This window comes from Gymnoscopelus microlampas (assembly GCF_963454915.1).
Source record: "Gymnoscopelus microlampas genome assembly, chromosome: 6".
Lineage (NCBI taxonomy): Eukaryota > Metazoa > Chordata > Actinopteri > Myctophiformes > Myctophidae > Gymnoscopelus > Gymnoscopelus microlampas.
In genome coordinates, this window is record NC_139943.1 from 53,303,467 (window position 1) to 53,331,388 (window position 27,922).

Here is a 27,922-nt window from a genome sequence, read left to right on the forward strand (position 1 = left end):
TCATCAGCTTTATTTACGTGATCTTTTAAATAAAGGCAATGCTTCTGAGAGCATCTGAGGAGAGGAGAGGACAGGAGAGGAGAGGAGAGGGCCAGAGATAGAAAGTGGAATGAAAAATGATTTGGTTTCAGAGTTTATTAAAATCACAGTCCTGCTTTATTGTGAGCTGAGAACGACACGGCGTTGGTGTGTGTGTGGGGGGGAGGGGGGGGCTTGTCTGTCTCCGTGGTGATGGGCCTGGACACCAGCTGGTTGCCGCGGGCGACGGGCTGCGATTCCACATTGCGGAGGTAGCGGGCCATGACGGGGATCTGGGCAAAGTATCTCTTGGCCATGGTGTGTTTATGCTCCACGTTCTGCACCAACGCCAACCCGTAGGCCTGCAGGCGACAACGGACACTTCAACTCTCATACTGGGGGGACATGGGGACCCGAGTACGGAAAGGTTAAATCCCCACTTTATGCTAAAAAGATATCTGTTAAAGGAGAATTTTGCCCTAAGCGTTTTCCTACCTTGATCTGATGTTGTTAAGTCATGATGAGAGCGGTCCTGGACCCTCAGTTCATAACGACCGAAGTTCTCCATTTCGGAGACCCCCCCCAAACCGCAGCTCAGAACGGTCACTACTGAAATCACGTTTGAAATCTCGTCTCGCGATACTTCCGCCCTCCGGTCACGAGAATGGCGGGCGGAAGTATGGTGAGACGAGATTTAAAACGTGATCTCAGTATATCAGATCTGTACACAGAAATGGCGGCACCCATGTAGCAATAGCATAGCAGTGACATCAGACGGACCACACACTACAGATATATACAAGAAAAAACTATTTTCGATCGACGGAAATAAGCGCATTTAGCCAAGATCTAAAGACGGACGGTCTGAGCTATGCTTTCGGGTTCCCCGGAATGGAGTACTTCGCTCGTTATGAACTGGGGGTCCAGGACCACTCTTATCATGACTAATAGCAACATCAAATCAAGGTAGAAAAACGCTTCTCCTTTAAAGTTGTCCTGAGCAAGGCACTGATTGTGATGTAAGTTGCTTAACTCATTAAGACCTGAGGCCGATTCTAAAAATGTCTTCCCTTCCCCGAACACGGGCCAATTCTGTTGGTGTAGACCACACATGGGCAACATACGGCCCGGGGGCTGGACCCGGCCCTTTGACCATTTCAATCCGGCCCGCCAAAAAAAAATACTGCCCCCCCCCCCCCCCAAAAAAAAAAATATAAAAAAATCGATATTTTAAAAGGCTGCCATATGTTACTGGTTTTGAGACAAATTAATTTCACTCCAATTAATAGTAATTCATATTTGCCATTTGAGTACATACCTGCATGACTCCATCCGTATGTACTCAAATGTTTTATGTTTATAATGTAACAGTGAAACAGTCTGCCGTGAGTCCATATATAAGGAATTCAATGTGAATGCAATGTGTTTTATCAGTGACCTATGGAATGGTGCATATAACATATAATCATATAATAATAATAATATAATAATAAATAATCATATAACATGAGATACGGCATTGACGTGGATTGTTTTATGTAATCTTTTCATTGTAATCTCGTACAGAGTACACCAGAGTGATCCAAAAAGAAAAAGAAAGATCAACATTTTGTTGATGAACATTCTTGTTGTGAAAGCAAGGACCTTATTCTAAAGTAGTCTGGCATGTCTATCAAATTCATGCACTTTTAACATCATTCAGCACTATGTGTTTCAATTGTATAATGTGTGGCCCTTCACTCATTTTATCGAAGTCAGTATGGCCCTCTGGAAATAAATGCTGCCCACCCCTGGCGTAGACGCAAGGTAAATGCAAAATTACAACAAGTAAATAGAATACAATTTGATATAATATACTGTATATAATGTGTGGGTAAATAAATAGGCCGCCTACATATTTAAAGGGTTATTTCAATTGCCGATCGCTCGTGTGCGCATGTGTGCGCGAGCGTGAGCACGTGCGCGAGACGTAGCGCTCCACTAGTTTAAAAAAATCCCAGTACACCCTCCCCTGACCACTGTGGATTCGAACCCACAACCTCCATTTTGGTTCCTAACTATCAATCATTTAGCTGGGGACCCCCTGGAACCTCCCCGGACACCCAACTTAAATTCATCAAGACCGGGAACGCATCTGTGTCATTTTAAGATTTCTTTGGCTATTCAAAAATAGCAGATATACAAGCTTACAAGCTTGTAGATCTGCTATTTTTTTTAAATATTGAAATCTTTGAATACATATATTTTTAAAGCGAACATTTGTAACTCAAATGTTGGCTTCGTTGGGGTCCCTGGAACAAAACATTTTGAGATGGGGGTCCGCGGTCTTGCTATATCCGTGGTGCTCCAACTTTTCCATGTCAAGGAGCCCCAAAATGCTATGTATTTGGCCGTGGACCCCCATCTCAAAATATGTTGTTCCAGGGAAGCACAGATCGGAGTTAAAAATGTTCGCTTTAAAATATATATATATATATATTAAAAGATTTGCGCAAATTGTCCACAATAAAATAAAATAAAAAGCAGATCTACAAGCTCATTGTGCCGCGCTATGAGTTTGTAGATCTGCTATTTTTTTTAATAGCCAAATAAATCTTAAAACGACACAGATGCGTTCCCGGATCGAATGGGTTTAAGAACCACTGCTTGGGTACCATTCCTAGCAATCACTCATTTAGCTGGGGACCCCCCCGGAACATCCCCGGACCCCCACTTTAAGAACCACTGCTATAGTGTGCCATACCTGGCTGACATCGTCCAGCTGGCGGTGGGCTGCGGCCTCGTCCTTGGTGAGCAGGATGCAGTTCCAGGGGCTCCAGTCCCTCCGGCGGTCCCAGCGCACCATCAGCAGCTCGTGGAGGTCCCTGCAGGCGCACAGCGCCGACTGGCACCCCCACACCACGTCCACCAGGTGGCACACGTCCTTCTCCTGGGATGGAGATGGCACAGAGGAGGCATGTTATTGCTCTTTTTTTTTTCTCCAACATTTTGGCCAAAAAGTGTATTTTAGACATGAGGTGGGGGGCTCAGAGTGTTCCCACTTAGTAGAGTTGGCTTTCAACTACATAAAACCGTGTTTGGTGAGTAGCGAAAGTGTATTTTTCATTTTTTACTGCAGATGAGAGGCTGTGCAGCCTGTGGTGCGTGCGCAAAGGCTCGAAAAGTCCCATAGCCTTAAGGAGAACTCCTTCTAGGCCAGGGGTCTTCAACAGGGGGTCCGGGACCCCTAGGGGGTCCTCAGAGTTACTACAGGGGGTCCGCCAAATCTTTGCGTGATGTGATTTTTTTTTACCTTAACCATTTGAACCCTAGCATCCTTTTTCTGAGGAGAACTTTAGCCAAAAAATAGCAGATCTACAAGCTCACAATGCCTCGCGCTGCGAGGCATTGTGAGCTTGTAGATCGGCTATTTTTTTTGGCAAAGAGGTGTTTGGTGTAGAGGGAAAAAAGAGCAGACCAAGTAAACAAAAAAACGTTAAATCTGAAACACAATTTTCATACAATATAGAGGGGGTCCTGCTTCATCTCTCTCTCAACTAGGGGGTCCTTGGCCTGAAAACGTTGAAGACCCCTGTTCTAGGCTATGGTCCAGAGCTAGGTCACAAGTATACGTCCCTTTTTTCGTCTTTTAATGATTATTTCAAAAGATTTTTCAAAAAGTAACCAAAACAGTATAATAATCTAACATTTTGAAACATTTAAAATGCATTTAAAACATTTTACAAGAGAATGTCATTGAAAAGAAAAATCTAAGAAATTCCATAAATAAATTAAAAAAAAATATTTCACTTGTTTGGGTCTCGGGGAAAATATACAATTTCAATTTTGGGTCTTGAGGAAAAACGTTTGGGAACCACTGGTCTACACAATCCGAAGTCAAGCCAACCCACCACACCCACACACACACACACCCACACCCACCCACCCACCCACACACACACCCACCTGCAGCAGGTAGGTGATGCCGGTGTCCGTGCTGAGCAGCTCCTCGTCGTGGCGCAGCCTCTCCAGGACGGCGTGGTACTTGGAGAAGTCCTGGCGCCGGCGGGCCTGGTTGTCCAGCTCGCCACACTGCCGACACTGTCCGGCCACGCGGCGGGCCGTGGCCGTCAGGGAGAAGTGGGTGGAGGGCAGGTAGCGCCGACAGCCATGGCAGTAGTACCTCTTCTCCTCCTTCGGGCGGGCGGCCGGGTCCTTGGGAACCTGCAGCAGGCGGTGGCAGGTAACTGAGTACATTTACTCGAGTACTGTACTGTACGTAACCCATTACAACCGCGGGACATCTGTGTAACCACTTTAAAGGGTCTACACCATGAATTTTAACTTTTTCTTCATTTTTGTGTGTTTTTGGTCTCCCCCACCTCTCTTCTGTTCCAACAAATACCCGACTTCGAGCATGCAGGCTTTCATAGGCTATCTGTGGTTTTTATGTAAATTGGTCTGAAAACAGTCCGTCAGATTTGTTCCCCCACCCTACGTCACGTCTGGGAACAATTCCTCCCGTTTTTCAGTTCTAACCAAAGAAAATAAATTTAAAAAAAATGTTTTTTTTAAAAATGTTTTCTTATTTTTTTTTTTTACTTTTTCCACACAGAACCAGGACATAACATGCATACAAACTGGCTCAATAGCGCCCCGTGCCAAACAGGACAATGTGGTATTGCAGGTGAAAGTGCTTTATAAGCCAGAGAGAAGTTAGTTGGAATGAGTATATCTGAGGCTTGATTTAGGCTCAAACCTTTTGAAAAACGTTTGAGGGACATAAACAATATGATATCAAATATTATTTTTTTTTTTTAAATTCATGGTGTAGCTCCTTTAACCATTATTTTATACTTTGGCTATTCAAAAATAGCAGATATACAAGCTTGTAGCGTGGTATATCTGCTATTAGTATATCTGAGTAAAAGTATCAATACTACAACGTAGACATATACTCTGTTACAAGTGAAAGTCAGGAATAAAAAATGTACTTGAGTTGAAGTACAAAAGTATTGGCATATCAATGTACTTATAAAGTACCAAAAGTAAAAGTACTAAATGTTTGAAAATAGCAGATCTACAAGCTCACAACACGTTGCATAGCGACACGCTGTGAGCTTGCAGATCGTCTATTTTCAATTGCCAAGGTATAAAATAGGGCAAAAGTGGTTAATGTATGTTTTATGATATAATCATTTATATCTGCAAAGTAACTAGGAACTAAAATCGTCAAATAATTGTAGTGGAGTAAAAGTACAATATTTGCCTCTAAGATGTAGTGGAGTAGAAGTAAAAAATATTGGAAATTGGAAATACTCCAGAGAAGTAAAAATATCTCAAATTGTACTTAAGTAAATGTACTTGGTTACTTCACATCATTGCGCATAAATGATTAAAACAGAATGTTCTGGGTGTAATTAAAAATGGGAACAGAATCTACACATGAGCGTGAAATCCAAACGTTAATGGGATTAAGTGTTAAAACATGTCAGTATCATGTGTACCAGCTAGCATAGCAATGTTTCCACTTATCACAATGTGAGATCTTATATAAGTTAATTAGATGCCATGTGATACAGTACATTTATAAACACCCTCTCACGTACTGTGTAGTCTGTTATTGCTCTAATTCTTTTTTTTATTTAAATTTAACTCTGAGAGTGTACACATGGAACCAAATGGACCTGTAAGGGTTTGATTGATTGATTGATTGATTGATTGATTGATTGAATCATTTATTAGTCAGAAATGTAAACAGCACGAGGTACAGACATTAAAGGGATAGTTCACCCAAACAAATGCTTTTCTATCAGTCACCCCATGGAGACTTGAATTCAGTTTCTTTTATTCTTTATCACATTATAATTTGATGACCAGTAGGCAGCGGTTCCGGTAGGAGACACAAAGGAGACTCTTTGGGTCTCCTTCCGGAACCACTGCTGGTCATCAAATTATTGGCAAAAGAATATCCATGAATCCAAGTCTCCATAGGGTGACTAATCGATAGGAGGGAAAAAAGTCATTTTGGGGGTGAATTATCCCTTCATGGCTAAAGGGATAACACAGAAAAGTCCTGGGGACTTGTTTCCATTGTGGTCCCATGTATTCAATTAATCAACAGGGTCCATTTGGTTCCATTTGTTACAGACCCAGAGTTACAGAACCGTAAGTCTCCATTTGGACGACCTGGATGTTGAGAACCGGTGATACTGTAAGGGTCTTCAACAGGGTGTCCGGGACCCCTAGGGGGTCCTCAGAGTTACTACAGGGGTGGCCGCAAAATCTTTGTGTGATAGGATAAAATGTTTTTACATTAACCACTTGAACCCTATAGCATCCCTATTGTGAGGAGAACTTTAGCCAAAAAATTGCCGATCTACAAGCTCTCAACGCCTCGCAGCGAGCTTGTAGATCTGCTATTTTCGGCAAAGGGGTTTAGTGTACAGAGTGAAAGGTCAAGTTTACTAAGTATTGAGGGTTTAAGTGGTTAAATGTAAAAAATACACATTCGCATGAATCCAACACTGATGACAGTGCTGTCAAACAAGTCTATGAAGCTGTCTATGAAATCTATGAAAGAGTTTAATCTGCAACACCATTTCATACAACATGTAGTGGGGGGTCCCTGCTTCATCTCTTTCTCAGCTAAGGGGTCCTTGGGCTGAAAAAAAAACTTGAAAACCCCTGCAGTATTAACAGTGGTGGAAAAAGTACTCAAATGTTTTACTTAAGTAAAAGTACCAATACTGCAATAAAGAAATAATCTGTTACAAGTAAAAGTCTAGCCTGGTAAACCCTCCCTCCGGAAATCTCATTTCCATTTGATTTCAGGAAGGAGTCTGGCCTGAACCGCCTTTCTGCAATATTCGCTGTGGGCTGGAGTTGGGCGAGAGTAATACCATTGACTGACAACCCCTTCAACCAAAGATCGTTTTTCCCCTTCAGCCAATCAGCAGTTCATTTTGACGAGCTCCAGACTATGTGACGCAACGGGACTTTTGGGACGGCCATGCCGAAAATAGGTTGCCTTATTGGGATACATGCGTGTCACCCCCCGCCCCTGCCGGTTCTCTAAATTTATATTTTTAAATAGGCTCTGTCATGATTAATTGACCACATATATGAAGTTAAACAACTAAATTCTATCCAAACGATATGTTAACACATCGGGTGCCAAACACGGTCTGAACCGTGTGTTTACATAGTGGCGGTTCCGAAGCTTCGGTGCCGAACACGGTCTGAACCGTGATTTCAGTCTTTTTGTTTTTTTCGTTTTTCTCCGCGCGGGCGGGGCTAGAGCAGCTCTGGGAGCACCCATTGTAATCCTGCGAAGGAAGTGCCAGATCGCTCACCGGAAACACTTTTTTTTTCCCCATCCGGTTCCTGTCTATTTCCTACTTTGAAACGCCTATATCTCCGAATCTGTTTCCTGTGGGGAAAAACGGTCATGCGCGATGCGCGATTCCCCCCCCCGTTGTAACCCGCGAGGGGATGTTATGGTTCCAGCCTGTAGCCAGGCTCATGGCAGAACATGAATCGATGCTTTTTTTTGCGTGGATTTGCTTGTAACGCACGCGGAAACAACAAACAGCAAAGCGCAGTCAATGGGAGAATGCTGGCACCCACGGTAAGTTGTTATGAAAAAACGCTGGCACCCGATGTGTTAATAGTAAATTCCGTGCCTCAAAAAATAAGTTTGAGACCGTTTTAAGAACGAAACTAAGAAGTGACGGCACTCGGACAAGAACAATGGCTGCCGTTCATTTTTTTTCGGCGGCTCTCAGGCTGCACTCGGCTTCATTCGGGCTCACTCGAACTCGCCACCTGATTGGCCAACGTAAGCTGTCAATCACAGAACAATGAGCGACGACGCTGATAGGCTCGTCGGTTCGGCGAACAGAGCGATTATTGGAGAAAGGCGGTTCAGGCCAGACTCCTTCCTGAAATCAAATGGAAATGAGATTTCCGGAGGGAGGGTTTACCAGGCTAGTAAAAGTCCAGAATTCAAACATTTACTTGAGTAAAAGTACGAAAGTATTGGCATCAAAATATTAAGTACAAAAAGTACAAAAGTACAAAAAGTAAAAGTAACAAAATATTTGAAAATAGCCGATCTACAAGCTCACAACGCGTCGTGATGCGACGCCTTGTGAGCTTGTAGATCTGCTATTTTCAAATAGCCTAGGTATAAAATAGGGCTAAAGTGGTTAATGTATGTTTTATAATATCATAATTTATATCTGAAAAGTAACTAGTAACTCAAGTTTTCAAATAATTGTAGTGGAGTAAAAGTACAATATTTGCCTCTGAAATGTAGTGGAGTAGAAGTAAAAGTATAGGAAATTGGAAATACTCAAGTAAAGTACAAATACCTCAAAAATGTACTTAAGTACAGTACTTAAGTAAATGTACTTAGTTACTTTCCACCACTGAGTATATACGGTACCTTGAGCCACCTGGCCACCTCGGGGTTAAAGGTGGGTGTTTTGATGTACTGGAGGAAGAGTGTGGAGATCCTCTTCCTCAGCCCTTCCAGGTCGGTCTTCTTCACCCCTCTCATCATTAGGTCCGCCTCCCTGTCAATCAACTCCACCATGTCCCGCGTCAGCTTACAGTCATGCTCCTGTAGGTCCACCATTAAAGGTTTGTTAACCCTTTAAGACCTGAGGCCGATTCTAAAAATGTTTTCTAAATCCTAACATTTTGAAAAAAATATAAAAAATATTTGTTCACGATTTTTCAAAAAATAGCAGATCTACAAGCTCATGGCACGGCACTCGGTGCCGCGCCATGAGCTTGTATATCTGCTATTTTTTGAATAGCCAAAGAAAAAAGTGACACAGATGATAGTAAGCATTGTTATAGAGTGTTTGTTCAGTTAACAGAAAATATTTTTTTTAGGTGGGTTGCCAATTTCAGTAGGTAATCTGCATACATTTTAGATTGTTCCAGTTCCAGTTTTTGTCTGCTCATTTCTTTGTGTCATCACTGCTAATTCCACTTGGTAATCCTGAATCCTGTGTGAGTTCTCTCTCCAGATTGGATCAAATTGGTATCCTGACCTGAAAAGGCATGTTCTGTTTACTAAAGAACTGGAGAGACAGGTAAAACTCCTCTTACTGAACAAACACTATAGCAATGATTATTAAGCTATTTAACACTTATTAAAAAAAAAAAAAAGAATATCACTAAGCCTACCTTTAAAACCATAACTATCAACACAAACACAGCAAATGTTCTGACCTATTATTGACCCAGTGGTAGACAGAAACAAAGTACATTTACTTGCTGGGGGTTGGGGTTGAGTACTTTGTGCATCACTGATAATAACATGGCCACAACATAGGGATGCCAGGGTTAAAGTACTAAAATTACAGAAAAGAAAAAAAGAAAAAAACTAAAACAACTATCTGAGTGTGGCTCCAACTCCTATTCACTGCCACACACAGTGAAGCCATGTTTGCTTAGTATAAGCGACTTTGGGCTCGTTTTTCTGTTAAGTCACTTGCAAATATTGGCAGTTGCGGTTTGTGTTTTTTTGTGCGTGTTTCTAGAGTGTAGTTGCTTATTTGGGCTTGCGTTAAAAAAAGAAAAGATTATTGTTTAAACCGGTGGTTTTCAAAGCACTGCTATGCTCTATTATTATATAGAAGTGTAAAGATCATGCTGACTGCACTATATGGTCTTACTTTGACAGCGTGTTTGAGTGTGAACAGTCTTACTTTGACAGTGTGTTTGAGTGTGAACAACAGTCTTACTTTGACAGTGTGTTTGAGCGTGAACAGTCTTACTTTGACAGTGTGTTTGAGTGTGAACAACAGTCTTACTTTGACAGTGTGTTTGAGTGTGAACAACAGTCTTACTTTAACAGTGTGTTTGAGCGTGAACAGTCTTACTTTGACAGTGTGTTTGAGTGTGAACAACAGTCTTACTTTGACAGTGTGTTTGAGTGTGAACAACAGTCTTACTTTAACAGTGTGTTTGAGCGTGAACAGTCTTACTTTGACAGTGTGTTTGAGCGTGAGCAGAGCGTCCAGCCGGTCCTCCTGGCCGCAGGAGGTCAGGGTCAGGCTGGTGTACAGGTCTCTGAGCTCCTTGGCCCGCAGGGTGGACGGAGTGTCCATCTGGGTCGTCTGACCGTCCAGCGCACACCACCTCCGGGGGGCCGCACACTGTCCCCAACAACCAGACATTATACAATCACATAGTAGATACAGTATACTGCATATTATACAGTGGTTGGTGGTTCTTATCCTACTATAATTGTAGTAACCTGACGGTGGTGGCTGGTGGTGTCTTGGTTGGGTGGACTCTTGATCAAACTGCGCATGCGTCGTTGCCAGGTTTCGCGAGAGAAACAAGCAGCAAGGTCTATGAAAACGAGGCCAAACCAAACGAACCCTATAACACCAACATTGCCCCTAAAGCGCTTACAATAGGCGGACATGGCAACACATCACATTCCAATCATTCCTATCACTACCAGGACTCCACCCCCTGAAAGCCAACAACAGCCAGCAACATCACACACACACACACACACACACGACGAGAACCACCTACGACACATCCCTCTACAATGACGACCTCACACGCAGCTTCAGCGAACAAAGTACTGATATATATATATATATAGCCGCCCGTGGGGAGGGGTGACCACGGGCCGGGGGGTGTTTTTTTACTCGCAGGTTCACATTTAATTGTAGGCCTCGTTCGCCACAACACATTTCTTTGTGGCACCACGTGAAACGGAATTATCCGTATCCGGAGATTTTCGAGCCCATCCGCTTCCACTCTAAAGCGGAAACTAAATCTCCATTTTCTCGGTTGTTGTTTTTCTCATCGCTGATCGCTGTTTAACATAAACCGCTGTAGCTTCAAGATGGCAGATCGCCGATTGAAACGGTCCTCGCTGGGCGTCTCACACAGCTACCCTGTGTGTTTACAAACAGCTGAACGCATGATTTTAACGGATTTAGCGAGGTCTGTGGCGACGTGAAAAAAGCTGAAAAACAACAATAAAACGCTGTGCACTGGTTAGGATAAGGATAATTCCTTTAACAGGTTCGTTCATGAAAGTCCTTGCGGTCTTGTTTCCAATGAGGGCCTGTGAGCAATTAGGGGTTAAGAGTCTTGCTCAGGGACAAATTTCATTTCATCGACACATTTGCTGGCCTGGCCTGGAATCGTACCTGGGGCAACCAGGGCCTCTGGCTCCCTATGCGGGCTCACTAACCACTCAGCTATGGCCGCCCCTGAATGGTGAGTACATTATGATATTAAACTCTGGGGTGGAATGTGTTAAATGGATGCAAATAGAAAATGAACAACTGATCCAGACATTCAACATGAAAAAAGGGGAATTACTGTCGGCTGTATAGGAAAAGAAAAGGGGTGTTATATAACATGGACGGGTGCTTTACAAGAATGCTTTCTGAACATACTGTATAGTAATAATAGAGTCTGACAGCAGACAGCACATGTTGCTTGCGTGGCATAAATCTCTTTTAATCTTCTGATGTATAATTCCTTCTTTCTCGTTTATTTTGAGTTTACATATGATTTATGCTTGTGTATAATGTTGTATATCATTGTATGCATGGAAATGTTTTGTTAAATAGGCAACGCAACGCACGCCATCTATTGGCTTATATAGTGATTTGTTTGCACATTTGCGCGCTTGTAGATCTGCTATTTTTGAAAAATCGTGAACAATTGTGAAAATCTTTGAAAACATATGTGAACATATATGCGAACATTTGTAACTCAAATCTTCGCTTCTGGGGATTCTACAAATGTATTCTAAATCCTAACATTTATTTTATTTATGTTGCTATATCAGTGGATCTCCAACTTTTTCATGTCAAGGACCCCCCAAAATGATATGTATTTGTCCCCCAGAAGCAAAGATTTGAGTTAAAAATGTATATATATATTTAAAGATTTGCACACATTTTCACAATTTTTCAAAAATAGCAGATCTACAAGCTCGTAGCGCGGCACTCGATGCCGCGCTATGAGCTTGTAGATCTGCTATTTTTGAATAGCCAAATAAATCGTAAAATGACACACAGATGCGTTCCTGGATTGAATGGGTGACCTGGAACGCATCTGTGTTCGATTTCTTTGGCTATTCAAAAATAGCAGATATACAAGCTCATAGCGCGGCACCGAGGATTTAGATTTTTTTAAAGAATTGCCTCAGGTCTTAAAGGGTTAGAAAGGAGAGAGACCAGTGGACTGACACTGGCCGGAGGGAACGATGTTGGCCTCTTCGTAGCTGGAGTGCTGACGGACAGCCCAGACGCTAACGAAGGTTCTAGAAGAACAAGGGGACAAGATTCTCAGGGCAAACAATTTAGAGTTTGCAGACCTAATCCGAGAGAGAGGCTATTATACTGTTCCTCCTGGATGTCCCCAATAAGCCACAATTTTCACCCAGAAAAAGAAAGATTGTGCAGTCAAATGCAGCCGACTCTTTCTGTATATCCGGACACACATGTTTAAATGAAGTGTAAAAGCCTGGTGGTGGACACGGTTGGTTCCATTCCGCCGGGAGAAACAGAGTGGAAGGACATAATGGAGGACACAATCACTGTAACACTACACAGGGCTACACAGGGCACCAGCAGGGTTTGGCTTTAGGGTAATAGCCATCAAAGCAGATCAGGGAAATGCTCCTTTTTCTTGTCATCTCAGATGTGGTGAAAGGAAGCAGCAGAAGGTAAATGACTCGAGTGAGTTGTGATGATCAACGATGTCTCCATGGAATCCTGCTGCTTCACAAGCTCACATTAAGACGCAAAGAGAGAGGTTCACCGCCCCCCGGGGACCATCTGGGGGAGAGGAAGGCCATTTCTGACCATGAACATTACAGTTCTAAACTGTTTCCCCCCACCCCCCCATCCAATTTCCAGGTCCCTTAAAACGTCAATGATGTTCACAATCAACACCAGAAGGAGCTCCACTTATCACATTCAACCCAGATTTGGCACAAACAAGGGGGTTAAATTTGTTCTCCTGCTATGCCACAAAATGTGGAATACCCTGCCGACAGTCGTAAAGGAGTGTGAATCCCTAGTCTCCTTCAAAACCGCTCTAAAAGAGCACTTACAGGTGGCTGCAATTCTGCAGCCAGAAACTGGCCCCTGTATGAAGTCAAAGCCTTTTTATTTTAGATTTATAACTGTGATGTTTTGCAAAGTATTGTATATGTGTCTGTCATTAAATGTTTCGATGAATTGAGTACAAAGGACCCCAATGGAAACAAGCCATAGGCTTTCCTGGGTTTAAAATCCTCTTAACAGGCCTTGTATTGAACTGTACTTTTCCTGTGCTTTTGTTTTTGCAAACTGCTAATAAAGTATTCAATCAATCAATCAATCAATCAATCAATACGGCCCCCATTTAAAATGTAGGCAAAGTTTCTGCTCTGAAAATGTTTTATCTGTCTGTCTATTATTCTGTGTGTTACTTATATAATTGATGTGGGGGGGGGGGGGGCTCATTTGGTTCCATGTACACTCTCGGGGTTACAGACCTGTAAGGGTCCATTTGGAACCCCCTCAAGGAACCCAGAGAATCCCTGGACCCCACTTTGAGAGCCAAGTGTCCTAGATTCCATTTAACCCGTTAAGACCAGAAGCCGATTCTACATGTCTCCTAAATCCCAACAGTATTCTGAAAAACGTGTGTTTCTATATCAGTGGTGCTCAATCTTTTTCATTTCAAGGACCCCCAAAATGATATGTATTTGGCCGCAGACCCCCCATCTCAAAACATTTTGTTCCAGGGACCCCCCAGAAGCAAAGAGTTGAGTTAAAAATGTTCGCTTTAAAAATACATATATTCAAAGATTTGCACAAGTTTTCACGATTTAAAAAAAATAGCAGATCTACAAGCTCATAGCGCGGCACTCGGTGCCGCGCTATGAGCTTGTATATCTGCTATTTTTGAATAGCCAAAGTGTAAAATAATGCTTTTTAGCTCAAATCAAAAAATGACCAGGTCTTAATTGGTTAAATGACACACTGGTGTCGTATCGGTACTCGGTACATCGACCGATACGCAAGTTATGGAATCGGTATCGGGAAGGAAAGAAATGGTATCGGTACATCTCTACTTTGTCACGTAGTGACCTCTCACCTTGTCCAGGAAGGCGTGCACGGCCTTGTCGTAGTTGTTCTCGTGGGCGAGGAGGCGGTGGCGTCCGATGGAGGAGACGAGCAGCGTCTCCTGCTCCAGCAGAGAACACAGAGCTGCCTTCCTCTCTGCTCCACACAGGGTGGAGTTGATGAGCTCCAGCTCCTCCTGCCTCCACTCTGACACACAGACACACAGACACACAGACACACAAACACACACACACACACACACACACACGTTTGTATTACTATGCAATTTACAATTCACTGTTTTGGTCAATAAACAGCGAGGTAAATAGTGAAAAAAAATGGTACAGCCATTTTATAAACAGTAGGCCTGACGTCAAATAGTCGACTAATTGATCGAGGGAGTCTGATTGGACTGCCAATCCCTCAGTCGAATCATGCATTTTATTTTCGCATGATTCGACTGAGAGATTGGCCTAATTTGTTATATTAATTAACTAATAGTTTGCCAAAAATAGGATATATATCATGATTTATTGGGAGAAACCAAGCAAGTATGTTAAATCAGACATTAACTCATTCACTGCCACTGACGTAAAAACGTATTTTTTTCCAATTACCAAATCCGCCACTGACGTAAAAAACATAATTTTGCAAAAGATTTTCTTAAAACAAGATCTCACCATCCTTCATCTCTCGCAGTGACACATTTCATTGTAGCACACCCGGATACGGAAATACGTCAAATCGAAGATTTTCGGTTCCGTCCGCTTCCTGTTTAGGTCCGCCTCTAAAACGGTCCTTTCTCGGCTTTGCATTTCTCCGCCGTGGAATGCTGTTTAGCGACGCTGTTTTGAAACTGCTGCTACTGCTAAATGGAATGTCGCCAATTGAAAATGTCTTCTCTGGGCCACTCACACAACTACCCTGTGTGTCTACAAACAGTTGAACACGCGATCATAAGGGATTTAGCGAGGTCTGTGGCGAGGTGAAAAAAGTAAGTGAGTTTTCCGTTTACATGGCCATACATGGTGTTTTTACACTGGGCTGGAGGAGAGAGACTCCGCCCCGATCGGAATGTTTGTTGTTTGAGCGGCGTGCACGACTCACCTGTGTGTTTAGAAACGATTGCACTTGCGATCATAATGAAAAACAACATTTTGTGAATTTTTAAAAGTTATAAAAACACTAAATCGCTGGCAGTGGGCACAGCCAGAAATAAGTCTGGCAGGGAATGAGTTAAGCACCCCTACAGCCCAAATGGAATGATCCTCTATTGCACTTTTTTTTTTTGCATGATTCGACAGAGATTGGCAGTCGAATCAGACTGATTCGACTGCTCGAATCTTAGAGTTTTCTATTGCATGAGTCGACTACCAGTCGACTATATAAATTCTTGGTCGGGGACAGGCCTATTAGACCTACTCGAGAACGATGCAAGTTGGGAACGATGAAAATAGGGAATGCATGTCCCCATCCTGTTATGCCATACCCGTTATACCCGTCAGAGTACCCGTTGTAACCGTCTGTCTGTCTTTCTGTCTGTGTCCCTTTTATGCCCTTATATGGAGATTCCTGATGTTATCAGTATATGGCCATATACTGTATGGGCATATGGGGGGATAAACGTCTGTGGAGAATGTGTGGAGAGTGCAAACCGTGACTGTGGAAAGTATACTGTAGCAATCCCCTCTCCTTACTCTCCAGGGCGTTGTAGAGCAGGGCGAAGTCCTCCTTGCTCCTGGGGTTCCTCCTGCGCCTGTCCTCCGCTCTGATCCTCTCCTCCTTCTCCTCCTCCCTCCTCCGCTGCTCCACGTGTATCCAGGCCAGCCGGCGGTCCCTCGCCGCCCTCAGCTCGTCCACGCAACACTTGGCCAGCCAGCGCCGCACGTACTTCTGCAGCGTGATCACCTGAGGGGGGGCAACAGTTATGAGAAGCGTACAAAAGATGAGCCAAGGGGCAGTGTTGATTTTGATATATAGTCATATTTTAGTCATCTGAAATGTTTTAGTTTTTGTCTAGTTTTAGTCGACTAAATATCATACGATTATAGTCGACTAAATCTACAGTTGATTTAGTCGACTAAAATGTATTTTGGCGGTGCCCTGATGGTGTCGTAACGGCTGATTTTACACTTGGTTGCATGCTGAAAATAGCCGATCTTGTGAGCTTGTAGATCTGCTATTTTCAGAGCGCAACACCCGAGCGCAACCAAACATAAAATGACTTGTCTTTTGGTTCTACTGAATCTCTAGTCCCTCCCTACATTTTTGTCTAGTTTTTATTTGTTGACGAAATCGTCAATATATTTAGTCTTAGTTTTAGTCATCTTAGCTTAGTTTTTATTTAGTTTTCGTCAGTGAAAAAAGGTAGTCGACGAGCATTTTTCGTCATAGTTTTAGTCGACGAAATCAACATTGCCAGGGGGTTCATGTTTGTACTGGGTGTGAATGGAATAAGCAGGGGATAATTGAAGGGTCATCGTTGAGAAATAAACACCTGACAGGATGATTAGAACCCAAAGTGAAGCGGAGGGGTCTTTATCATCCTGAAGGGGTCTTGAGAGCAATGTTTAGCTAGCCTGGGATCCAGCCTGTTTGCTACGTTCTGCGTTTTTTTTTCCTCACTTCGCTTGACAGTCTGGAAAGCTATCTCTGTGCCCACGGGAGAAAACAGCCCGGCTTCTGATTGGTCTGTAGCAAATCAATCATGTCAATCAATCAATCAAACAACAAATCTCTTAGCCAATCTATAACGCTCACACCGTGTCGCATCACAACGTGTTGTGAGCTTGTAAATCAGTTGTTTTCGATGAAGGTTAGAAGCTACTAAAGTGTATTATACACACACAACTCACAGAGGCCAGTCTAGCGCTGTGGAGCTGGGCTGCAGTAACATAGGTGCCGGTGGGGGTCAGCAGCTTGTCCTTCATGCAGGAGACGTAGCAGCCGACGCTGGTCATCTGAGTGGAGACACTGTGGGAGACCTGCTGGGCCTGGGTCTTCACCATCACTGTCTGGAGGGGAGGACACACACACGCACGCACACACACCACCAGTGAGGGACACAAAGCAAAATGTTGCAGTCGGGCAATTTCCATATTTAAACTTTTTGTGTTTTTTCGTAAATTGGTGCTCTTCTTGATCATTCTACAGCGTCACACAAAAGCATCAAAAGTAGCAGATCTACAAGCTCGAAACGTGGCGCGAAGCGATACGTTTTGTTTGCATCTTGTGTTCTTTTCTTCTTACCTCTCCTGCTCTACCCTCGTCTCTTCTCTCTCCACCCGAGTGCACCCGGAAAAAAAATACAAAAAAAAATGCACCCATTTGTACGGAAAGTAAATTGTGTGTGTGTGTGTGTGTGTGTGTGTGCACATTTGTATTACTATACTTGTGAGGACATCAACAGTTTGTTTTGCCATTTCTAACCCTAATCTAAAGTTTAGTAGCCTAAAGTTTTAAAACGTTAACGTCATTGCTTCCATGACTATAATTCGGGAATGTTATTGCTTTTGTAGTTGTTTAGATTAGAAGCTTCTTGCGTGTGCTTATTGTAATTGCATTATTTTTGTGGTTTCTCGGAAACCACAAGTATCTGTATCTGTCAGCACGCAGGTCTGAGAAAGAAGCAGACATTCTCAGTGTGTTCGGGAGATTGTATGCATCGGGTTCCCTGATTGGCCAACCCAAACCGTCGAGTTCACGGATTGGCTGAGCATAGTCAATATAAAATGGAACGACTTGCATCGTTCCCGACATGCACGGCCCCAAGTATAGGCCACTAGGCCGGCGTGCTCCGTCCTCTTGTACCGTGTAATTCACACATTCTCTTGTAAATGCAGATTAGCCTTCATATCAGTGTGATTGACAGGAGAGATGATCAAAGGAGCAGAGTTTGTACCATTGCGGTTTAAATATGGACTGAAGTATGGGTGGAGTTTCTCAGTGAAGGTGCAGCCAGTGAAAGAGTAGAGATGAACTCTGGTCTGCACATCATAAAAGGAGACCAGACCCTCCTCATAATCCACAAACACTCCCACTTTCTGGAGCTCCTCTCTAACAGGGAGGAGGACATCACGGCCAGAACCAACAAGAGCCTTGTACTCATTTCCATTCCTCAACCATATAGCCCAGTAACCTTCATCATGACACAGATAGATGACTCCCTTCCTGTTGATGGACTCTCTGGCCACTCCTACACTCCAGTCAGTCTTCCCTCCAACCTGAACCTCATAGTAAAACCTTCCAGAGGAGAAGCTTTGTTTTCCTAAGACGCCGGAACATGTAGAGAATCTCTCTGTGTTGTCTGGGAGATTCTTCCTTACGTTTCCACAATGTACTTGTTTTCCATCATCAGACAGGATGAGACAGGGATGTGCTGTATCAGGGTCCAGAGTCACATCCACAGTGTATTGCCGAATGCTCCTCAGCTCAGAATCACACAGTTTCTCCATCTCTTCGGTTTGGTTTCTCTCTCTCTCAAGATACTGCTCCTCACACTGTGTGGAATCAGCTTTTAAGTCGTCGAGCTGCATTAGAATCTCACCTCATCAGATATGACGTCAGGTTTATCCATATATGGAGTTCCACACAGCTCCAGACTGGACTCTGAATGAAGTACCCTGGTCTGAAATATGGACGCAGTGAGATGCCTTTTTGACCGGGGTAACCGGTCCAACATTTAACCGCCAAAGAAGGGGCGTTTCTTCAAAATGTGAGCATTTCACCGTTTCCAAGAATAGTTTTGTTTGCTGTTGCTTATCAAGTTCTGGAGGGGCAGTTCCCATGCTCTGGAGGGGCGGTTCCCATGCTCTGGAGCTAGCAGCAACAATGTCATGAGATGTCGGAAGATCGTCTGCAGGCCTTCAAAAACGTTGTATATCTCAAGTATGTGGGAATACCTCGAGTATGTGTGCTTGTTTAGCTTTAGCGTATATACAGTAGACGTTAGCATTTGATGCAATGCTAGTGTGCTACCATACAATCTGGTGCACAGTGGCCGGCCAGAGTGCTCCTAAGAGTGGACACAGGCGGCTTTTGCTGGCTGGTGCTTGCAGATCTACGCTTTTCGGCTTAAAACGGCTGCCTGGGCGCATTCCAACGGTGCCCAGTACATTTTTAATTCCGGTCTTTTACTTGTAACAGATATTTTCTACATTGCATGCAGTATTGATACTTTTACTTAAGTAAAACATTTTAGTACTTTTTCCACCACTGCTGAAATCAGTGGTGGCGGGAATGCCACTGAGAATGCCACCGACTCACAATAACCGTCCTCCTTCGCCAGGCTTGGGCGTAACAATGCACGTCCACCTACGTCTATTATGTGCTCAGCGCTGCCGGCATCTACGTCTATTATGTGCTCAGCTACCACCGGCATCCCGTTCCAAGAAGGAGTAGCAACGTGTTCTGTGTGTCAAAGCAAAGCTGCTTTCCCACCTGATGTGTCCCAAACAGTTAGCAGCACTCGCTAGCACTGGACCGGCTGAATGCAGACGAATGGATAAGTGGATTCTAGGGGATTAAAGTCAAACAAAAATGTGATGTGATGAAAAACACCTGCTATAAGAAATGATTTTAATTCACGTATAGCTGTGAGATGCCGGCACACATGCCAAAAACAATACCCGGCCTACCTGTGATTAAATGTGGAATCTGTGTGGACTGATTTAACATCTACAGCACATTTTGGAGGCTAACTGTAAGGTCCTTTTGTCCCAGTAAACATTTGGGGGGAGCCGTAGATTAGTGGTTCACCGATAAGCCTCCCCCCGGCCCACCCACCCAGCATACATGTTCCTGAGCAAGACACTTAAAAGTCGGCATGAAATGGCTTTATTGTAGGGATGCACGAATTATCGGTCATCATATCGGTATCGGACGATGTTGGCCTTAAAATTCAATATCGGTATCGAACCGATATGAAAATAATATATCGGTTTTAGCCAACATTGTATCCTCCTATAATTTGACAAACCTCTGTGGCCATCGTGTCAGCAAAACTATGTGCCCGGTTCTCCTCACTGGCTGGAGCAATTGATCTGAATTTTTCCAATTTAATCAAATCTCAGCTTATTATTAGCGTTCATGTGTGAAACAATGGGAGAGCAGGGTTGCCAGTTTTCGCGCCAGAAACAAGCAGCAAGGTCTATGAAAACAAGCCCAAACGAAGCGAGCCCTACAAGCAACAAGGTCTATGAAAAGAAGGCCAAACGAAGCGCCTTCACACATATACATTGCCTCTTGGAAAACAGCCGATCTCCAAGCTCACAATGCGTCCCCACACCCACCTGCACTTTCACAACCAACGCCCGGGCGTTGCGACAGGACGCTCGGGGGGGACGCGCGACAGGACGCGCAATAGTAACCCCACGTTTGCAATTACTTTCGCCTGCGCACTTCACCGGGTATGGTCTAGTTTTATAATAATTATAAAATAAAACATCATACTGTCAACCAATTGAAAAAATCCCAGACTGAGGCTTTAACCGTTGCGTTAATGAAATATCCGAGACCATTAGGGTTGTATGGAAAATGCTTCTAAACATATTGCTAGTGTGACCACTTCAAATGCTCTAATCTTGATTATTTATTTATTTTCTAAAATAGTCAATCTACAAGCTCTCAATGTGCTGCAGATCGGCTATTTTCGCAGTGCAACGTGATTCCATATTAGACATGCTGGCTTCTCTGGAATCCACATCACTGAAATCGGTCGTGGCGACTGAGAACTTTAACCCAGGGGTCTTCAACAGGGGGTCCGGGACCCCTAGGGGGTCCTCAGAGTTACTACAGGGGGTCCGCCAAATCTTTGTGTGATATGATTTTTTCTTTTTTCCTTAACCACTTGAACCCTAGCTTCCCTTTTCCGAGGAGAACTTTTGCCAAAAATAGCGGATCTACGAGCTTGTAGATCTGCTATTTTTGGCAAAGAGCTATCGGTGTAGAGGGAAAAAAGAGCAGATCACGTAAACAAAAAAAGTTTAATCTGAAACACAATTTTATACGATATAGTGGGGGTGCTGCTTCATCTCTCTCTCAGCTAGGGGGTCCTTGGGCTGAAAACGTTGAAGACCCCTGCTTTAACCCATTGGTTCTCAAAGTGGTGTCTAACTATTATTTTATACTTTAGCTATTCAAAAATAGCAGATATACAAGCTCATAGCGTGGCACCGAGTGCTAAGAGCTTGTAGAGCTGTGTGTGTGTGTGTGTGTGTGTGTGTGTGTGTGTGTGTGTGTGTGTGTGTGTGTCTATATTTTGAAAAATCGTGAAAATGTGTGCAAATCTTATATATATATATATATATATATATATATATATATATATATATATATATATATATATATATATATAATTTTTTTAAAGCGAAGATCAATTCTTTGCTGGGGGGGATATGGATAAATCTTTTTGAGATGGGGTTCCGCGGCCAAATACATTTTGAACCCATGCGTACCTGTGTGTCGCGGCTGAAGAACGCCACGCCCCTGTCGGGCCGCCTCCTGGCCGCGGTCTGCACTGCAGCATGGTGGTACTCTGCCCCCGTCACCGTGTGCCTGTAGCCGCCCAGGAAGGCCTTCCGCTGGGTGGCACGCTCGATCTCCACCACCACCTCCTGGAACTCGTTCTGCTCTGCATCTGTGTGCGTGTAGCAATAATGCTATTTATCATGGGAAATATGAATACTTTTATAAAAGAATATTTAAAAAAATAATTTGTATAAATATGTTTTTTAATACAAATTATGGAATTATAAGCTAATTAAATAATTCATTCAACAATTAACATACTCATGAAGACTATTGAGATCTTGAAACAGCATGATGTCAGGTTGGTCAAAATTTGATTGGAAATACATGGAAATCAAAAGGCAGACGTCTCTCAAATTAACATGTGTTTATTAATATAAGTCCTATGTAGATGTAGAGAGAGAGAGAGAGAGAGAGAGAGAGAGAGAGATAGACAATAAAATGTGATGCAGAGTAAAATAAAAAAAAATAACTTCAATGTTTAGGTATTATATCTGAACTTAAGTTATTTTTTTCTTCTATATTTTACACGTGGTCATACAGTAGTCATTGTAAAGACCACTTAAAGGTCGTGGACGGACCCCATATGAAAATATTTTGTGCCAGGGACCCCCAAAAGAGACAATTTGTCTAGTTAACAATCTTACATTAAAAATGTACTTAAGCTAGAAGCCGGGCTATAGTCATACGCCGTGGTGTTGATGCTCAAAACCTCTTGAATCTTGCATGCATACATATTGTAGTGCCAATATACTGGAGTTGCTGATGCTGCCCTGAGCTCGTGACTCCATGTTAAGAGCATAGCTCTGACACACTAGGGTTTAGGAGATTCTATCCCCCCCATGCTATAAATATATGCACAATGGTGCTTGTAAATCACTTTGGGATAACAGCAACAACACACTAAATGGCACATGCTATATAAATGGTATTATGGATTTACTGCAGGCAAGAATAGACTTATATGACATCTTCCCAGATATGATATCCTCATTACCCTGGATCTCAAAGTTGTGGTCCAGGGAGCAACAGATGTCCAAATGAACCCTTACAGATATGTTACTCCGAGGCCCCTTTCCCACTAAAAATAACTTTGGTTCTAGAAGTAGTTCCGTTCTAGATTCTTGGAACCTTGGTCACTGGTGCTTTCACGGAACCGGACACGAACCAGCCCGTGTTTCCACCAGACACACATGCAGGTATGTTGTCATCATGACAACATACCTGCATGTGTGTCTGTGTGATGACATCATCATACCTTGTTGCACTCTGACAGTGATGACATCACACAGTACCTTGTTGCACCCTGACAGTGATGACATCACACAGTACCTTGTTGCACCCTGACAGTGATGACATCACACAGTACCTTGTTGCACTCTGACAGTGATGACATCACACAGTACCTTGTTGCACTCTGACAGTGATGACATCATCATACCTTGTTGCACTCTGACAGTGATGACATCATCATACCTTGTTGCACCCTGACAGTGATGACATCATCATACCTTGTTGCACCCTGACAGTGATGACATCACACAGTACCTTGTTGCACTCTGACAGTGATGACATCACACAGTACCTTGTTGCACTCTGACAGTGATGACATCATCATACCTTGTTGCACTCTGACAGTGATGACATCACACAGTACCTTGTTGCACTCTGACAGTGATGACATCACACAGTACCTTGTTGCACCCTGACAGCGATGACATCATACAGTACCTTGTTGCACCCTGACAGTGATGACATCATACAGTACCTTGTTGCACCCTGACAGCGATGACATCATACAGTACCTTGTTGCACCCTGACAGTGATGACATCATACAGTACCTTGTTGCACCCTGACAGCGATGACATCATACAGTACCTTGTTGCACCCTGACAGTGATGACATCATACAGTACCTTGTTGCACCCTGACAGTGATGACATCAGGCATGTTGTAGTCCTGCTGGGGTTTGGCGGGCCGGACAGGGTGGTTAAGGGGGTCCGTGGAGCTCAGCTCCAGTTGGGTGGTCCCGTTGGGTTGGACCCCGAGGTCCATCAGTGTCATGTGGTCCTCAACCACGTTACCTTGGAGAAAAGAAATCGTGTGGATCTGGTGATCCACAATAGGAACACCATGGCTCCAATGTGGATCTCCAGACTTCATGTGATCAGCCTCTGACATGACATCAGTCGTCTATGGGACAGTGGGTTCTCAAAGTGGGGTCCGGGGACCCCCAGGGACATTGCATAATTTGCTAATTATTAGGTGCCGGAGCTCAAGAACCCGACTAAAAGTCAGTTATTTACTGACATCAAACATGGAAAGGAGAGAGAGAACACGCGTTCACCTGAGCACTCGTCATGGTGTTTCTTTCCTCTCTCTCGCAAACTTTCAACACACACACACACACACACACACACACACACACACACACACACACACACACACACACACGACCGGTAACCTCATACAGAGCCAGGCTTGTAAAATAAATTACAAGTTCTCACTGACTACTGTTACAGTACATTGTTTTTAATCCTATCCATTGTGTGGCCTGACTATTGAATGGTTAAATTTAGATGGCTTAAATCCTATGCTTGGCCCCAGCGATGGAATCATAAACTTTGGCTATTTTAATCCCATTTAAAATTCTGATGCAATTACCGTAACCCTTCATTCATTTATTGTGAAAGTGATGGTATTAGTGACGGTATTAGTGACAGTTTGATATGCTTACTGTTCCAAGAAACGTGCAGGACTTCTGCAGGGACCTTGAGTTCCTCAGCAAAGTGGAGCTTCAGTTCTTCAATGCTGAGTCCGATGGCGAAGGCCATGGTCATCACCTGGCCCTCAGGTACCAGGATGATCTTCACTGCAAGCAAACACATTGTCAGCAGTGGTGCAAAAAGTACTAATTTGTTTTACTTAAGTAAAAGTATCAATACTGCAGTGTAGAAATACTCTGTTACAAGTAAAAGTAAGGTATTAAAAATGTACTTGAGTAAAAGTACAAAAGTATTGTATCAAAATGTACTTAAAGTACCAAAAGTAGAAAGTACTGGTGGTGACTAATTCTTGGTTAATCAGAGATTGATTTGTAAACATTTTAGAAAATAGCACAATGTGTCTCATCACAATTCACTGTGATGTGACACATTGAATTGTGATGGAAGGCCGTTTGTTTTGATGAATAAATACATATTTTTGGGAACATTAAGACAGTGTGCAGACATTCTCCTTCTCTACAATAAAACATATCCCCACTATATACATGAATGACCAAAGGGGGGATATTAAAAGGAAGGGTACGGACACTCAGAAAATGTAATCCTGTGTATAATGGTCTACATCATTGGTTCTCAAAGTGGGGTCCGGGGACCCCAAGGGGTCCTTGAGTGAGTTCCAGGGGGTACCCAGCTAAATGATGGATAGTTAGGAACCAAATGGACCCTTATGGGTCTGTAACTCTGAGAGTGTACAAATGGAACCAAATGGACCCTTATGGGTCTGTAACTCTGAGAGTGTACAAATGGAACCAAATGGACCCTAAAGGGTCCATTTGGTTCCATTTGCACCTGTTTGTATTTGTTTCTCTGAGTTACATTGATTTTACAATATAAATTGCGGTCCCAGAGATAGAAATGCCATTAAATGGGGGTCCGTAGCCTAATGCATGTCAAACTGGAGGTCCTTGAAATTAAAATGGTTGAAAATCACTGCTAGAGCCGTAAAAATCTTCTCTTATGGGGGTCCGTGGCATATCTTTTCAAATGGGGGTCCACGGGCTAATAAGTGTCAATTTGGGGGGGTCCTTTTCAAGTTCTCAAACTTGAAAAAGTTTGAGAAGCACTGGTCTACATTGTGTGGATTACACAGGTGGAAAATCTCACCGGTTGCTGTAGAGTTTCCAACATATGTAGATGTTTTCTTAGGTGCCTCTCCTCCCTCACTGTCTCGGGGATGATTGTCGGTCTGGGAAACGGCCTGTTCCCAACCCGGACCTGAACGTGGGAAGATGGTCGTGTCCACCTACAATGCAGTTTACCATTAAGGCATTAAGACCGGGAAAGCATCTGTGTAATTTTAAGATTTATTTGGCTATTCAAAAGCTCATAGCGCGGCACAAAGTATAGCTGCTATTAACCAATGTATAAAATATGGATGAAGGGGTTAAAATGACTCATGCTGTATTAAGACATTTTGCTGTGGAGCCCCTGGAACACCCTCAAGGACCCCTGGGGGTCCCCAGACCACACTTAGAGAACCAATGCACAATAGCATCTTTCAAAAATAGGTGACAAGAAGGGATAGGCTGCAAGGAAAGGAAAGAGGAGTGCTGGGGGGGAGGTGGGGCAAGTGATACAGTTATTAGGGGGAGTGCTAGGATGTGAGTATAGTCTGTAGAGTGGGGTCCGGAGACCCCCAGGGGTCCTTGGGGGTGCCAGGGGGTCCCCAGCAAAAATAAGTACGTTTTAACCACTTTAACCATTACTTATTTAATACTTCGGCTACTCAAAAATAGCAGATCTACACGCTCATAGCATGTCTCTTCATGCTGCTATGAGCTTGTAGATCTGTAGATCTTTTTTTCTTTTTTTTACTCAAATCTTTGCTTCTGGAGGCACAAAACCTTTTCAGATGGGGGTCCGTGGCAAAATACATAATTTAGGGGTCCTTAACATGAAAAAAGCTAAAGTGTGTTGTTGTTGTTGTTGTTGAATCACCTGTAGTCCATTCATTCCAGACTCCTGGTCCTGCTGCTCCTCTTGGTTCTGAACTGGATCACCAGAACCTCGCTCTGCGTTCTCTGTTCTATCATCTGGTTCTCCCCTTTCTCTTTGCTCGGACATTCTTCTTACCTAGAGACAGAATAACGTCCGCTGGTGTTAGCCTACAATGAATACACTTTAAGCAAACGTGCAATCAATCAATCATCAAATAGGCAGCGAGGTAAAAGTATCCATAATGTAGTAACTGTATCCACTAAAGTCTACTGGTAACGAGTTTGATCTGTTCCTAAAGCACTTGCTTTTGTTTAGGTTTTAGTTTGCTGTTGTTGTGTCTCACACACACACACACACACACACACACACACACACACACACACACCACCACCAGTGTGTACATGTTGCCATGGCAACTTCAACGGGACCAGCTGGTGGAAAGTAATTAAGTACATTTACTCAAGTACAGTACGTATTTCTACTTTATTGGAGTATTTCCCATTTTCAGTACTGTTACTTTTAGTCCACTACATCTCAAAGGCAATTATTGTACTTTTACTCAACTACATTTATTTGAAAACTTTAGTTTTACTAGTTACTTTGTAGATTTTGATTATTATTACAAAACATATATTAACCACTTCAGCCCTATACATACATATGTCGGCCTTTGAAAATAGCCGATCTACAAGCTCACAAGATCTTCTATTTTGAAATGATTTTTATACATTTGAAAACTTTAAATGAGACATTCTGCATGATGAGCACTTTTGGTACTTTATTATTTTGAATGATACCAATACTTTTGTACTTTTACTCAAATACATTTTGAATACGGGACTTTTAGTATTTCTACAATGCAGTATTGATACTTTTACTTAAGTAAAACATGTGAGTAGCGGACTACTTCTTCCATCACTGGATGATCCAGAGGGACGGTTGGTTGTTAGGCAGGTAATGAGCCTCGATCTCCAGACTTTTATTTTCCTTCGCGTTTTGCTCAAAAGCAAGTAATTGACTGTCAAGCAATCGCTGATGATTTAGATTTACATCCATGGTTTAGCTTGTTATGGCTAATGCTGTAGTATTTATAGACACAGAGAGGAAAGGAAACCCATCTGGTAGAAACAAACAAAAACAAACAACCAAGTGGTTTTCACTGTGGAGGCCACCAGGGGGCGCCTGTGGGAGCAATTGGAAAGGAACACAAAATATATAATACATATTTAAATGTGTAGGCTAATAAATAGGCTACTAATAAATTATACATAAAAACAAAGACATACATTTTTTTTTATATGGGCAGACAGACAGACAGACATTGAGTTTTAGTCAGAAATGTAAAACAGCACATACAGTAGTAGACATTTAGGCTAAAAGGATAACACAAAAAAAGTCCTGGGTACTTGTTTCCATTGTGGTCCCCTATCAATGTATTCAATTCATCAAGGATGTAAAAGTTTGAGAACCCCGCCCGGGCCCTTAACCAGCCAACCATAACGCGACTATAGCCTCTGAGCTACAGGATTTAGAATCATCTAAAGGAAATGTAGCCAT

At 43.0% G+C, this 27,922-nt stretch overlaps 1 protein-coding gene across 1 annotated transcript; it reads right to left on the reverse strand.

Moving 5' to 3' along the window:
• Positions 1 to 143: 143 nt before the first annotated feature.
• Positions 144 to 26,491, reverse strand: iqub (IQ motif and ubiquitin domain containing; the record flags this gene model as incomplete). Its single annotated transcript, XM_084059636.1, has 13 exons — positions 144 to 380; positions 2,762 to 2,947; positions 3,964 to 4,221; positions 8,447 to 8,623; positions 10,002 to 10,172; positions 14,146 to 14,321; positions 15,812 to 16,022; positions 16,970 to 17,128; positions 21,569 to 21,750; positions 23,558 to 23,725; positions 24,379 to 24,513; positions 25,532 to 25,670; positions 26,366 to 26,491. The coding sequence occupies 13 exons, from the start codon at positions 26,489 to 26,491 to the stop codon at positions 144 to 146; spliced, it is 2,325 nt and encodes a 774-aa protein (XP_083915762.1).
• Between the last annotated feature and the right edge of the window lie 1,431 nt (positions 26,492 to 27,922).